We start from the raw sequence: 15,996 nt of genomic DNA on the forward strand, positions 1-15,996 counted from the left end.
ATCACGCAACAGAAGGCGAGAGTCAACCACATCCCTCACAGACACAGGGGTATACACCACACGGAAGTACTCGGCAAACCGGTCAACTATCCCAATCGGGTCCGTTACACTCACACCACATGCAGACCGAATCACGGGTACCACACGATTAGCTCTCTCCTTCTTATCCAGCCACGCCAGCAATTTACCCGCTTTGTCACCCACATCATACAAACGTCCCTGTTGCTCCCGAAACATCACTTTGGCGGCATCCGTGACCAAGGACTTATAAGCAAATTGTTTCAGACCCAGGGCATGGAGCTTCTCAGGCGTGATACCAGATTCCAAACCCTCCTCCAATGCAGAAATCTCCCCCTCAAGATCAACCACCTCTCTATTCCTCGCTCTCTTAGCCTCAACAATAAGGGAGAGGGCCTGCCCACGAATCACGGTCTTAAAGGCCTCCCAGAGGGACACAGCAGATGAAACCGACCCCTCGTTATCCAGAAAATACGAGTCCAAGGACTTAAGCAAAAGGGTGCGGGTCTCGGGGGAGGTAAGGTACCACGGATTAATGGGAGCCACCCTGCCCACTGCCTCCACCCCAACCTCAAAACGAAGCCAGAGCGGAGAGTGGTCAGAGATACCCCTGGGCATGTGCACAATCTCACGCACCGCCGGGGACTGAGCCGCAGGCATCAGGAAATAATCCAGCCGAGACAGACTCCCATGGGCACCAGAGTGAAAGGTGTACTGAAGCTGCGTAGGATGCAAAAGCCTCCAGCAGTCCACCAGGCCGAAGGTATCCAAAAAGCCACCCAACCACTGCTGAGCCGCCGGGGTATCCCTAGGGGGGTGGCGATCATGGAGGCCAGAGACTACCGAATTAAAATCACCAGCCAGAAAGAGAGTACTATCAGGAAGGTCCAACAAGACACGGCCCAAATCTGAAAAGGTAGAAGTCTGCAAGCCGGGGGGCACATATACAGTTAATAAGGAGAGGGCACGGCCTTCATATCGACCCACAAGGACAGCAAACCGCCCCCGGTCATCTTGAATAACATCATCAATAGCCAGGGGGAGGGAAGCCCGAATAAGGATACCCACACCCCTGGAACCCGAGGTAAACCCCGAATGTGCTACGAGGCGATAGCCCCACCTATTCATTGCGTGACAAACATTGCCTATCAAATGAGTCTCCTGCAGGAAAACAATGTCAGGGGATAAACGTCGTATACATTTCAACACCACACTTCATTTGATACGATCACCCAGATCACCCAGACCGTTAACGTTCCACGAAACAAATCGCAACCCGCTACCCCCCATCCCACCCGACAAAGCCCAAACCCCCCACCAATGAGCATGACCACAAAAAGCAATTCAAATACAGAATAAAGTCGCCTTGAACACAGAACACACAAACAACTAACTTCCCAACCACCCACCCCCCAAATAACAAGAAAACACCCCCCACCCTGCACCCCTGCAAAAAGCTAAAAAGCCCCCCCAACCTGCAGTGTGCCTGTCGCCCAATAACCCCTATTCTACACAAAGACCCCGGAGGAGGAAAGGCTCCGTCCCACCCGCCCCCCGATCAAACCAATGGCGAGAAGAAGACTATACATCAAAACACAAATGAGATAGAGGAACATAGGCTTACATCCCCGGACCAGTTATACAAAACAAGGCAGCAGTCAAAGACGAAACGTTCAGCTCTCTACACCACCTTCAGCACCGCCCGGGTGGGCTTCGGACTCAGTCTCAGGAGGACGATTAGGCAGGGAGTCCAGCCAGTCATTCGCAGCATCTGGCCGATCAAAGAAGAAAGTTCGATCATTATACTCTACCCGCAGCCTGGTCGGAAAGAGCATTGCGTAACGCATCCCTAAGTCCCTAAGACGTTTCTTGGCACCACGAAATCCCATACGCTGCTTCTGGACCTGTTGGGAAAAGTCCGGATAAAAGTTCACCGTGGCATTTTCAAAGGCTACCGGGCCCTTCACCCGCGAGGCCTGCAGGATAGCGTCCCGATCTCTGTAGTGGAAAAGCTTTGCAACAATAGGTCTCGGCGGGGCGCCTGGCTTGCCCTGGCCCCCCGGAACACGATGTGCGCGCTCCACTGCGAAAAATTTACTAAGGCCAGACGGAGAAAGGTGGTTCTGGATAAGGTCTTCAACCAGGAGATCAACCGAGTGGGGTTCTGGATTCTCAGGCACACCAACCACGCGAACATTACAGCGACGTGCCCTGTTCTCAAAATCCTCCAAGCGCCGGGTCATGAAATCATTCACCCTACGGAGATTGCCAATCTCCGTCTGAATATCAGAGACGTCCGTCGTGAGGCTGGAAGATTTGATATCCAACGACTTCACCTTTTCGTTCGTCTTGGAGAGATCGGCTTGAATCAAATTCACCTCAATTGCCACAGTGTCAAGTTTGTGGGCCAAAGTTTCGTACTGTTGGCCTATGGATTCCCTCATGCCAGAAATGGCGCCCATGATGTCCTGCAAGGAGGGCTCCGTCGACGCATCCGTTACTTGGTCCGACGCAGTAGGACCGGGCAGGGCAGCTCCGGGGGACCCCTTAGAGTGGGTATAACGATCCATAACATTAGATTGAACCGGACCCCCGCGCAGAGGTGTCTTCGTCTTGCGCGTCTCTCGGTCCCCTCTGCCCGCCATTTTGAAGATGCGTCATGAGTAATGTCACCAGGGTCGACGGACCGGGCACCAGAAATGGAGGCCCCGGGACCAAAGGACTTCAAGAGGGGTATCACCAGGATAGAGGCAGCCCACTCCAGGAACAGTGCAGCCAAGGGCCAGACAACCTATGTGTGTCCCGGCCGCAGCTCTGGCCCGACCCTCTCACCAATGTCCCAGTCCGAGGCAGAAACGAAACCGAAACTTAAGAGGGGGACTCACAAGACTAATCCCCCTGCCGTTGTTGTTCAACTCCAAGACGGCCACCGAACCTCACCCAGTCCCGGGCGCACTTCGGGGGCGGAGCCCAAAAGTTCAATCGAACATAATTCAGGCACCCGATGTCCAAATCAGTTTCTGAAGGGTCCAGGTGGATCAGCCCAACGTCCTCTATATGAATCCTCGCAAGAAATCAGGATTAAAGCAGGATATTAAGCCGGGAGCGGCGGGGGTCCGGGGAGCGCTGGGCTCACGCGGCCATCTCGGATGCCCGCCAAGCTCCTCCCCCTGTTCAGACCTTTCTTGAGTTTATGTTTTCCTGGTACCACCAGCAACTGCTCAGTTAATAGTCTCAGCACCAGTTGTACTAGATGTCCTAATGCTTTCTCCCTCACCAATGTGGAGATGGTAGTGCAGCAGTGTGGGATGGTAATACAGTGGATGGCATTACAGTGTAAGGAGTAGAGCAAGTCTTGGGTTAGTAGTGCAATGCTTCAATCAATCAAAGATAAGTTTATTGTGACCATTTGGCCTTTAAACTACATATTCATCATAACACTGGGTACAAATACAATTGTTAAAAAATTCCTTAAAAGCCTAAAAACCAATTACATTATGTTCTTATAATAACATATTCACATAATAACACACTATAAATCACGATAAAATACCTAAAAATTACAATTCATAAAATGATTACAGACATTCTATTTTGATCAATTTATCACATCTTAGACAACCCTATTTCATGTCATTGTTCCATAAGAAATCTTTTGGCTACTTGTATAAATTTCGCCAAGGCGATTGCACTCTCTAAGCTCTGCATATCCGTAAGTAGCTCGATTGCTTGCAACCTTCTGTTTATTCCATATTTTAAAAAGAGTGGGCTTAATACCATCCGCCGTACTGATACCAACTTTAGGCAATCCATTACAAAGTGAACGCTAGTACATTTTAAATCTAGCCCACATGTACATTTACCATAGTCATCCATTAGTATATTTTTTACTTTCTCATTTGCACGGGCGGGATTAATACCTATTCTCACTTTGAATAATTCCAATCTCATCCTATGATCTGGTCTGTATCTAAATATGGATATGAATTATCGTTACTCCATGTTTTATCATGAATTGCACAGACTTTTTTTGCTTTAAATAATCCATATCGATCTGTCTGGATTTTACATTTCCCAAGGTTTTTAAGACACTCTTCCAGTCGTCAATACACAATAATTCTGGATCAATTTTTGCTTTCAGGGTTTCACAAATAGAGTACAGATTATTTCTGGTAGCTATTGCCCACTTCAATTCGCTCTGTTGGATCTCCCTCCTACACCAACTCGACATTTTCTCCTCTTCTCCACCTCCCAACCTTTTACAAAATCTGCACAGATTTACCTGAATTTGTATGTTCAATAGCTTGTACCATTGCGGAGCTAGGTAAGGAGAGAAGAGTTTTCAGGAATGATCCTTCCAGTGTAACGCTTGGGTAGTAATGTTGTTGGACTGGTGGTGTGGTGGTGTAGTTTTGTGGGATACTAATGTAGCAGTCTGATGTGCCACTATATGGGTAGGGGCGTTACCAACCCCCTGATTTAGCTGCTACAGTGGTAGTGGGTTCTTGATGAGCCTCTTTCTGTCTGCAGTTCTGCACACAATGGTTCATAATTACGTGAAAGAATGGGAGGGTGAGTGAGTGGATGGATGATGAATGGATAAAATAGTGGATGGATGCGTAGGTGAAAGGATTGATGGATGAATGAGTGAAAGGATGGATGAGTAAAAGGGAAGGAGGGTGGATAGATGAGTGAAAAGGTGAATAGATGAATGGATGGAATGCTGGATGGATGAGTAAGTGAAAGAATATATGGATAAATGCATGGATGAAAGAGTGAAAGGATGGATGTAAGGATGGATGAGTGAAAGGGAGGGAGAATGGATGACCGAAAAGGTGAATAGATGAATGGATGGGATGGTGGATGGATGAGTAAGTGAAAGAGTAGATGGATAGATGCATGGATGAACGAGTGAAAGGATAGATATAAGCATGGCTGAGTGAAAGGGATGGATGAGTGAGTGAAATGTTGAATAGATAGATGAATGGATGGAAAGGTGGATGGATGAGTGAGAGAGTGGATGATAGAAGCATGATGAAAGAGTGAAAGGATTTATTTAAGGATGGATGAGTTAAAGGGAGGGTGGATGAATTGATGGATGAGTGAAAAGGTGAATTGATGGACGGATTAGTGAAAGGGTGGATGGATGGGTTAGTGAAAAGATTGGATGAGTGAAAGAGCAAATGGATGGATGATTGGATGCATGGATAGATCGGAGGGTGGATGGATGAATGAAAAGATGGGTGGCTGAGTGAAAAGGTGGACGGATGAATGAGTGAAATGGAGGCTAAATGGACAGAGTGAAAGGGTGGATGGATGGAGTGAAAAGGTGGATGGATGAATGAAAGGGAGGATGGTTGACGGATGGATGAGCGAAAGGATGGATGGGTGAATGTATGGATAAAAGGGGATGGGTAAGTGAAAGTATTAATGACTGAGTGAAAGGATGGATAGATGGCTGGGTTTGAAGATGGATGGATAGGTTTGGATATAGATGGGGATGCATGGATGGGATCTTGACAGACTGAAGGATGGATAAACGAATGAATGGATCACAGTATGTAAAGGTGAAATAGTGGATATCTGCAAGTGAATGGAAGTATGAAGTAATGAATGGATAGATACTTGGATGGAAGAGACAAGCACGCTCTTCTAGGTAGGGTCGTGATGACTTGCTTAGCTTGCTTTGTGCCATAAGAGCTTGGTTCAAAGTGGGGGTATTTTAATTTTCTGGCTCCTCCCCTGTACTGGGGTATTGCAATGCTGGAGGCAGAGATGCCTGTGGTTAAAAAAATCATTATGTGCATTAAATCTACACGTTTTGCATACACAAAAATGTGCTAAATTGTGTTCATTTTGCAATCACAAAATTCTACACAACTTAGCACATTTTTCAGCAGGAGACTAGTTTGGTCTAAAAAATGTGTTAAAGTAGACATTTTCTTCTTAGTCTAGCCCCATCGCATGTACCTTGCTGACCTTTGAGGAATGAAATAGGCTTCATGTTTAGTTATTTTGCATTGTAGCACATTGTGTGACCAAATATTTGACACATCACTAGTTGTAGTGTGGTGCTGGAGACCTTGTAGTTTGGTCGTTTTTTTCTGTGATGTGGTCAGGCAATTGTGGTGGAGCTGGAAGTGTAGTGAGGATGGGTGGTAGATATTCTTGTCCAATACCATATTGGGATCAGGCATTTGGATTAATGACAAAGTAGCTGCCTTATTGCCATCCGCCCATTAGCCTAACCGCAACATGACCCATATAGTATAAAGGGACTGCTTCTGTTTAGTCAATGCCCATTCAGTGCAACATCCGGTCCCACCAAGCAGAATACTACAATGAAGTCGAATATTAAAAATCTTATCGTTTCATTCACTCTAGGAATGTTCATGACTCACTTTGTAATCGAAGGCCAAAGAAAAAATTCTTACAAATGATTTATGTTGCTGTCTGGTATAATGTAGGAACAAATTTATATTGTAAATCATTTTGACGTGTAAAAACGGAACTGGAACAGAGTAAAAACGCACACAAGGCATGAACTGGAACAATTCTGTTATTTTTTTTATTTTTTTTATGGATTAAGAAATGAGTAAAGGCAGATGAGAGGTTTAGGAACCTCCTTTTTAATTCACAATTGAACAGTCCCAATGATTTTGATTAAACCAGACATCTTGAGGCTTTATGTCCTATCTGTGGAGAACTCTTACTATACATCGATTTACTACAGGAGAAAAAACAGAATAGGAAAACATCATGCCTAAGGCCAGAATAGAGTCTTTAAAGGGAAAATATAGCTTTCCTTCGAAAATACCCGATATTCCTCTGCTGATTCTTATTTCATTGGTGATCCACAAACTCATTTTATGATGGTTTTCCAATGTTGAAATCTTCTCTGTATTCGTATGACCTTACCTGTTTCGCCAGCATGTCATAAGGATGGAATAAAAAAATTAAATATGGTATGTTTCAAACTGTAGCACATGTTTAAGGAATGAACTTTATGTCCCATTTCTGTACAGGTACACCAGTTTATTCTGTGGCTTGGGGGCCCGATTCAGAAAAACTCCTTTATACATCAGGGAAGCAGTTGATTATCAAACCTCTTCAGCCCAGTGCAAAAGTATTACAGGTATGCCTGCATATTTAACTAAATGTTAGGACGACACTCTGAGCTAATTTTATTTACAATTCCTTTCCTTTCGTTGGCCTATTTTTATTGATTCTTTTGGTTTGTAAAATATATTGTCTAGAATTTATAGTTAAGATGGTGGATCTTGAGTCTGCTTTTTTCTGGATTGGATGCAGTTATAGGGCACACTTAATAACGCATGATATCTCGTGATGTCTTTTTTTTTAGTTAAGTAACCTGCAGTGAGTGGCTTTAAAATGAATGGCGCTCTGTTTCACGTGTCTCGATGAATGGGAACCGTGGACATAGAAATGTATCAACGGACTTTTTGATGTACTGGGGTGATTAATTGAGACTTTAATAACATTGCAAGCTTGATGACGCTTCCAATTGAAAACACGGATCTACTTCAAACATTGTCTTATTAACACAGATAATTGGATTTGTACTTGACCTTGAACTGAAAGTGTACTTCAGTCAGAGCACTAACATTGGTAGCTACAAATTGTGATTTGGTTAGACATTTGGGGCCAGATGTACGACCATTGGAAATTGCGACTTGTAATTTTCGCTCGATTGCGAGTCACAATTTCCAATGTACAACAGTGTCTGATACACTGTTTGCGTTTCTCAATGGTGTCGCAAATTGCATGCCTCATGAATATTAATGAGGCACGCGCAATTTGCGACCCCATTGGGAATGGCTGGCACTCCCAGGGATGGTAGGCTGCTGGGCTCAGCAGGACTCCATGTCTGGGTCTGCTTTCAAATAAAGTTTTCGTTTCATATTTTGAGGGCAGGTAGTGGTCCCTGGGACCACTGCCTGCCCCTAAAAAATATTTCCCCCTACATTTGCAAAGGGGAAGGGGTCCCTTGGGGACCCCTTCCGCAATTGCGACTGCATTACCACCCACTTGAAGAGGGCGGTAAATTGCGAGTGGTTTGCGACTGGAATTGTGGTCGCAAGAAATTCATACATAGGGCTGGAATCACAATTATTAGGAAGGGACACCCTTGGAACGCCCCTTCCTTATTACGAGTCGCTAAACACTATTTTGCGAGTCGCAATTTTTTGCAACTGGCAAAATAGTGTTAGTACATGGCCCACAGGGATTTTGCATGCACAAACGGGTCGCAAACCCGTTTGCGCATGCAAAATCCTGTCGCATATCTGTCCCTTGAAATGAAATGAAATGAAAATTGTTCTTCTATAGCGCATGGCTACCCGGGAGCATCCCAGCGCTTGGAACCACAGAAGGCAGAAAGTCTGAGATTGCTCTTGAGTAATCTTAATTATATAGTTTCCGGGAAAAGCCATGTTTTTAGTTTCTTGCGGAAAGTAAGGAGGTTGGGTTCCTGACGAAGGGAGAGAGGCAGAGAGTTCCACAGTTTTGATGCATTGTAAGAAAAGAGGCAACCTCCGGAGCGAGGCTTACTAATTCTGGGAACTTCTGCCAAATTGAGGTCATTGGACCGCAAGTTTCTGGGCGTTTTATAGGGTCTGATAAGGTTGGCGAAAATTGGAGGACCTTTGCCTTGAAGATTTTTATGGGCGATACAGAGGGCCTTGAAATGTATCCGTTCTTTTATCGGTAGCCAGTGGAGAGATCTTAGCGCTGGTTTGGCTGAGGAGCGATGGTTAGTGCTCGTCAGCAGTCTCGCCGCTGAATTCTGGACCACCTGAAGCTTGCAGATCACCGAAGTCGGGGCTCCCAGGTAGATCGCATTTCCATAGTCAAGCCTGGATAAGATCAGGGCCTGAACTAAAATTCTTTTAGCTTTGTCAGGCAACTGGGGAAGGATTTTGCGTATAGATTTTAGCAGGCCAAAACAAGTGGCTGCTGTTTTCCTGACTTGTACTTTAAACGAGAGATCTTCGTCTAACCAGAGTCCCAGGCTCTTGATCTCACTTTTTGGGGTAGGACCAGGGCCCATACAAGGTGGCCATAGTGTGGGGGCATTGAATGATGCCTGCCTGCCTAATAACATAAGTTAGGTCTTCTCACCGTTGAGTTTGAGATGGGACTGACACATCCACTTGGCTACTTCCTCCAGACAGACACTCAGGCTCGTGGGGGACAGTTCTGCTTGGTTCAGAGAGACCATGAGCTGCGTGTCGTCGGCATAGCTGGCCAATTCGATCCCATAGGGAGCCACTTTCTCAGCTAAGGGAGACATATATACATTAAAAAGTGTGGGGCTAAGGGAGGAGCCCTGCGGGACCCCACACTGCAAATGTACAGGGGAGGAATGGCAATCCCCTTCAAACACCTTGAAATACCTTTCCTGAAGGAATGATTCCAGCCATGCGAGGGCCTTTCCCGAGACTCCAAGTTTGTTTAGGTGGGCTAAAAGAATACAGTGATTCACCGTATCAAAGGCGGCGCTGAGGTCCAGGAGGATAATGGCCACATTACCACCTGCGTCCAGAATCCTCCTAGACTCCTCAACCACCTGTACGAGAGCCGTCTCCATCCCTTGCCGGGGCGGAAGCCTGTTTGAGATGGATGGAGTAGATTGAAAGATTCCAGAAATGAAGACAATTGGCGGTTTATAAACCTTTCCGCCAATTTACTGATACCTCGGAGAAGGGAAATGGGGCGATAGTTAGACAAGTCTCCAGGGTCAAGGTTAGGTTTTTTTATCAGTGGTTTGACCATGGCCAGTTTCCAGTCCCGTGGGGCTATACCTGCTTCAATCGAAGAATTGACCAAATTGATGATTGGTGCAGTGATAATGGGCAAAACTGATTTCAAGATTTTAATTGGTGCAGGATCGAGCGGCGAGCCACTTTTTACTACATTGAGAAGAGAGGGTAACAGTTCCACAGTGAGCGGGGTAAAGGAAAAGAGCTGGGGAGATTCCCTTGGGAGGGTGTTTCGACTTGCAATTGTGGTTCAGAAGTGGAAATGGGTGGAAGGCCCAGAAGAATCTTTTGGATTTTGGTGTGAAAGAAGGTTGCGAGTTCTTCACAGCGGGATCCTGTTGCATCTGGAATTGGAGGGGGGTTGGGAGCTTTCAGAAGAGATTTAACAATTCGGAAGATCTCTTTCGGTGCTTTAGAGGATGCAATAATTTTCTCTGCATAAAAAGCGGTTTTGGCTGTCTTTAAAGCAGATTTGTAGGCCTTGATGGAGGCTCTATATTTAATTTTTTTCTCTAAATTAAAGTCTTTCCTCCATTGCCTCTCCTCTCGTTTACAGCATTGTTTAAGTTTCCGGAGCTCCGGGCTAAAGCATGGATGATTGGTTGATCCTATCTTTTGAATTTTAGATTTCTTAGGGAGCACTGTGTCCAGTGAATGTTCTATCCACTGATTGAACTCTGAACTTGCTGTAATGATATCACGGTTAGCGGGGGGTTGGGTAGCCCTTAATGCTTCCGACCATTAATTCATCTTAAGTTTGGGCCAATGTCTTGCCTGCGTTCTGCAGAAGGGTTTGATCAGGACCGGGAGGGGAGCACTCCAAGTAAATGGTATTACAGAGTGGTCTGACCATGGTACCGGGCTCGGATCCTTGGTAATTAAGTCAGTAATATTGGAAAAAATTGGGTCAAGAAGGTGTCCCTTTGTATGGGTGGCTTGTTGGATTTTTAAAACCATTTCACATGTCGCCAGGTCTTGGGCCAGATCCATGGCTATTGTGTCTTGTGGATCATCAAAGTGTAGATTCATATCTCCCAGTACGGTAAAGTTAGAAGCTGAGCTGGCCAGGTTCACTATCGTTTCCAGTAGTGCCTTATGGAATTGTCCTAGAGATCCTGGTGGACGATATACCAGAAGCCCTGAGAAAGAAGCTAATGGTGACAGGGCGATGGAGAAGTGGACATTTTCTCAGTCAGAGAGTGGGCTGCCTAGCAAACGACAAACTAAATGTTCCTTAAAAAGGATAGCAATCCCTCCTCCTACCTTCCCTGCTCTGTCAATATGCTGAATCAGGTACCCCGGGGGCAGAGCCTGGACAATGTCTGGGCACGAGCTTGGTCCTAACCATGTTTCCGTAAGAAACAATATATCAAGTGCCATGTCATGCAGTAGGATTGAAATTTCTATGGCGTGTTTGGGCAGGGATCGACAATTCAATAGTGCCATCTTAAGCTTACACTCAGGTTTCCGTCTATTCTCCTTTATCCTAATCATTTGGAAGGGACAGTGTCGGCATCCATGTTGGTTTTTCGCGGGGTTTAGCGAGTGCCTACATAGAGAGTTGGTAGTGTCTCTTAATTGCAGGAGGGAGGTGCGCGAGTATATAAGAGGGGCTACCGTGACAGGAGCAAGGATACTAGTCCCTGGGCCCGACCTGGCGCAGACGGGCTTGCCTTTGGCGCGCCGCTGGCGCGCCGTCTGCGTGCGTCCGCTGCGCGTCCGGTCAGGCATGCTCATTATATTGAGGATGAAGAGGTCAGGTGCTATCTCCACAACTAGCCCGCCGACCCTGCACCCACCCAAGATGGCGGCTCCGAAATTGCCCGGCCCTTCCCCGTGTTCCAGCAGCCCCAAATCGGCTGTAAGGACAATCGGGAGGGTCGGGTGAGGAAGCGAGCGCAGGAGGGCCTCAACCGGTGCAGGTAGGACTATTGCGGGCGAAATATGCAATCTTTAAAATCAGTGCAATATTTACAATCTGTATCGGGATATTTTAAAATTACTAAGCGCGGTCCCAGCTTTCCGCCTCAGGACTCCTAAAGTTGCGGGCGAAATATGCAATCTTTAAAATCAGTGCAATATTTAGAATCTGTGTCAGGATATTTTAAAATTACTAAGCGCGGTCCCGGCTTTCCGCCTCAGGACTCCTAAAGGTGCTGGCGGGTTCAGTGGCTCTCTATTTATGCCACTCAGCCAGGTGCTATCCCCACAACTAGCCCGCCGACCCTTGTCCCTTGGTATAATACCTCTTGCATCTTTAGCGCAGTGGTATTTATACTGTAAAATCTATTAATATTTTTTCATTTTCTTTAAAAGTACCACCATTCTCAGAGTTGGATATAGATTAATCAAACCCTAAGGAGGCATTTGCAGTATCCCTAAACCTGGCATTTGGTTTAGTCTTCGAGACAAGTCTATGCTTCTAGACTAACTTTGTCTTGTATTACACTTACTAATGATTAAGTCTCGTTCGCTCCAAATCCTTTTGTACGTTCATAATGCACCGATTCCTGCCCTAACTTACCCATAAATTAGGGTGTCACGGCCTTTCACCCCATGCATACTGAGCAGGTCTCAGTATCAGTAACCTGCAACCAATTAAGTATTATTGCAGTCTAACAGCATACAATGGGTAAACATTCTGTTGAACTTCATGACCTAGGGCTAGATGTAGGTAAATAATTTTTACCGATTCTAAAATACCAAATTTTACCGATTCGGTATTTTAGAATCGGTAAATCTGATGTAGGTAAATTTTCGGTATTTTTTACCGAATCAGTAAGATTAGTTAATTACCGAATCGGTATTTACCGATTCGGTATTTGCCTAGGAATGAATGTCAATTACCGAATCGGTAAATACCAAAAATTCAAGGGTGGCAGGGTGTCACTTTGACACCCTGTTGCACCCCTGATTAGTGCTTGTGTGCCATGTGGCACACATACATGCCCTCATGTATGTGTGCCACATGGCGCAGGTGTAAATGCACATATTTGCATTTACATAGGAATTAGTTATTTACCACCAACTAATAGTTGGTGGTAAATAATGATTACTTAAAGCCGTGTAGCACTGTTTAAAGTGCTACCTACATGTCAAAATACAGATTCAGTAAAATTACCGATTCGGTAAAATTACCGATTCGGTAAATTTACCAATTCGGTAAATTTACCCTTTGGTAAAATTACCCAATCTGTATTTTGACATCCCCTACATCTCAGTATCCAAATACCGGTCGGTAACGGCCGAAAATACCGATTTTCGGCCGTTACCGACCGGTATTTGGATACCTACATCTGGCCCCTAGACTTCATTTTCATCACTGAGTCCTGGACTTTTGCCTCCACTAGCTGAAGAACCTGGCAGGGGGAGCTGAAAGTCCATCCCATGAATCTGTTCATACCATGCTAGGGAGAATGGTTATGACCCTTGCCAGCAGGGCACGTCTGATTGGATGATTGCAGGGTCACCCTGTTTACGGTTAAGGGAGGGGAAAACCTGCCAGGGCAAAAACATGATTGAGAACTAGGGGTCTCATGCTTCTTAGTACTAGTGTGGGGGGCACTCTACTAAAGAATGTATGTTCTCGCCTCATGCAGAAATGAGCTCTTAGAATCCCAGTTCTTCTGACACCACACTTTTGTTTTCTTACTATAATCAAATGTAAGATAAATGAGGACTTTGATTGGCTTTGTACAAATGGTGCGAAGGGAGTCCGTGTTTTTAGTAGATATTCTGAAACTAACAGGGCATCAGAAAGAAAAACAGACAGCCAGTAATGCTAAAGGACAGTAATATGTGAAGCTCATAGAAGGTGTAAAAATCCAGAGTACTCTGCAGACTTATTTTCAACTGCTGAATGTTAAGGGGAATTTAAACAACCCTAGATAATGGTCTGTCGAAAGGAAGAGACTAACTCTAGAACAGTCATGAAGGCTTTCTCCCCACTCCTGTGTCCTTAAACCACACTGGCAGGTCCTGGTACAAATTATGTCAATTGCAGAGGAAGTCATTGCTTAGACAACTCTTTTTTTTTAGTAAAAGGGATTATATACGTAGGGCTTGATACTAGACAGGCCAGTAACAATATGTTCCTGTCCCCGAGATTAAAAGGAGGATATTATGTTCGTAGCATGTGTGTCTATAGATACACTTGCTCTGCACACTCCTGCCATCTAGTGTTGGCCTCAGGCGTTTGCAAAAAAAAATTCTTTGAGGAAGTCTTTCAAGTAACCAAGTACAGTGACTCCTCCTGTAGATGGAAACTCACATGGGCACCAGCTCCATTGTTGGATTGTTTTTTTCCAGCATTGGGCTTGGACGTGTACTGAGTGGGCTCTATGTTTGGCACCTGATAGCGCTTATCACCGTGCCCACTCAACCACTCACCTCCTGTGTTATGGAAGAATTATAATGGATCCTTGTTGGGATGAAAAAGTCCCTCACATGGTGATATACATGAACCCCTACCCTGAGTACTCCAGCTGCAATGATGACTGGATCCCTGGTGCTGATTTTTATTGTCATTGGCGTCCGCTGATCATGCATATATGCCATGACATAGGCCTGTCTCACGGATTGCGGTCTTTTTTGATCAGGAGGGGCATCCAATGCTCAATCCTCTTAGTGGTGAATGGCAACTGCCTTTGCCAGGAGTTAAGCAGCAAGGTGGTGGCAACATAATGCGCAGTGGTCAGTAGAAGTGAACATGCCCTTTTACTTGTGTTGCTCTGTGTTAACTTATCCTTGATCTACATAAAGTTAGTATGTAGTGCTGTGCATCATGCATGTGTGTGTTGTTTGCATGTGTGCCTGCAAATGGTACAATGCATGGAAGACTCTGGGTTCCATTTTGAGAGACCCAGGGTTAATTGGAGGACCATGAGGAGATATAGGAGTACATCCAAACAGATTTGAGGATTTCTGTATTCTTGGGAGCTGAATCTGACACACACTGGAGGGAGGAGAGCCAGGCTCTTGGCTACACTTCATAGGGTGCTCTTTAATTCAATGAGAAGTCCCTCGAAAGGGGCCTGGGCACATCTCAGGAAGGATATGGGGCTAATAACATAATCATAGATTAGGGCCAGTGCCCTGAGGAAACTTTTTGAGTCACATATTACTGTGACTGATATTCAGGTATGATCTTCTAGTCCCTCCCATGGACTGTGCTGTGGGGCTATCCGATTTGGAGTCGATCCTACTGTGACAGACTGCTTTCTGGAGGAATGGCAGGACAAAGGAGTGGACACTTCAAAAGGAGCAGATTTTGTGTCTGGAAATAGACTATATGAAGGGTAGCTCAAGGCCTTAAAATGATCAAGCAACCACAGGCTGTATGTTGAAGAGGAGAAGCTCTGCTAGACTTTGGCTGGTCACCAAGGACAGGGGGCTAAAGTCTCACAGCTGGGTGAGGGGTCATCACCCAGGGAAATCCAAGACCACCTGCCCCATGTGCCTCGAGCACCAGCTTGGCAAGACCAGTGAGCCCGGTGAGGAAGAGGAGAGTGCTTGAAGGGAATGAGGTCCAATGGGGTATCCTGATAAGTGGATCCCCCCAGCTTCTGCACCGTTCTGGCTGTATCTGGTGTGTGGAGTGAAGTCAGCAATCCTGTATGCCAGAGGGGGCCATTGTGAAGATTGCATGACTGCCATGCCAATCGGACTGTTGCCCGTGTGTGGAGTGAAGTCTGCAACCTTGTAAGCTAGAGAAGGTTATCGTGAAAACAAAAGTACTGCCATAACCATCGAGCCGTCGCCCGTTTACAGTGTAAAGTGGGAGACCCCATATGCCGGATGCGGCCACTGTGAAGAACAAAGAACATTGCCTGGTTCCCCCATTGTCAAGAGGAGAGGACAGTGTGGTGATCTGTCTATGCCCAAGCAACTGCCCCCCCACCTGCGAGAAAGATCAGAGTAATTTACCATCTTACTGTAGGAAGCGCCGTGGATGCCCAGCTGCTGCCCTTGCTCAGTCGCGAGTTCTACTTACCTTCCGCAGCTGCTGCAGCTCTCTGTGATATCCAAGAGTGAAACACTCTTTTTTGGACTCCGGTAGCACAGCCCCTGCAGGAGCAGGTAAGACTGATCATAGGGCCAGAACTCCCTGGGAGAACTTGTTCTGCCGCTTAGCGATTCGGGCCCTGGAACACTTTTGAGACTCTGACCACTTGTGGGGCTTAACCTGAATTTCACA

At 45.9% G+C, this 15,996-nt stretch overlaps 1 protein-coding gene across 2 annotated transcripts in view; it reads left to right on the forward strand.

Moving 5' to 3' along the window:
* IFT80 (intraflagellar transport 80) overlaps nt 1-15,996 on the forward strand; it is a 326,686-nt gene that overhangs the window by 96,705 nt on the left and 213,985 nt on the right. For both annotated transcript variants that reach the window (XM_078666860.1, XM_078666859.1), the window contains exon 6: nt 7,044-7,153. In XM_078666860.1, coding sequence (XP_078522986.1) covers nt 7,044-7,153 — 110 coding nt within the window. The remainder of the gene's footprint in view (nt 1-7,043; nt 7,154-15,996) is intronic.

Source organism: Lissotriton helveticus, chromosome 11 (genome assembly GCF_964261635.1).
Source record: "Lissotriton helveticus chromosome 11, aLisHel1.1, whole genome shotgun sequence".
NCBI classification, from domain to species: Eukaryota; Metazoa; Chordata; class Amphibia; order Caudata; family Salamandridae; genus Lissotriton; species Lissotriton helveticus.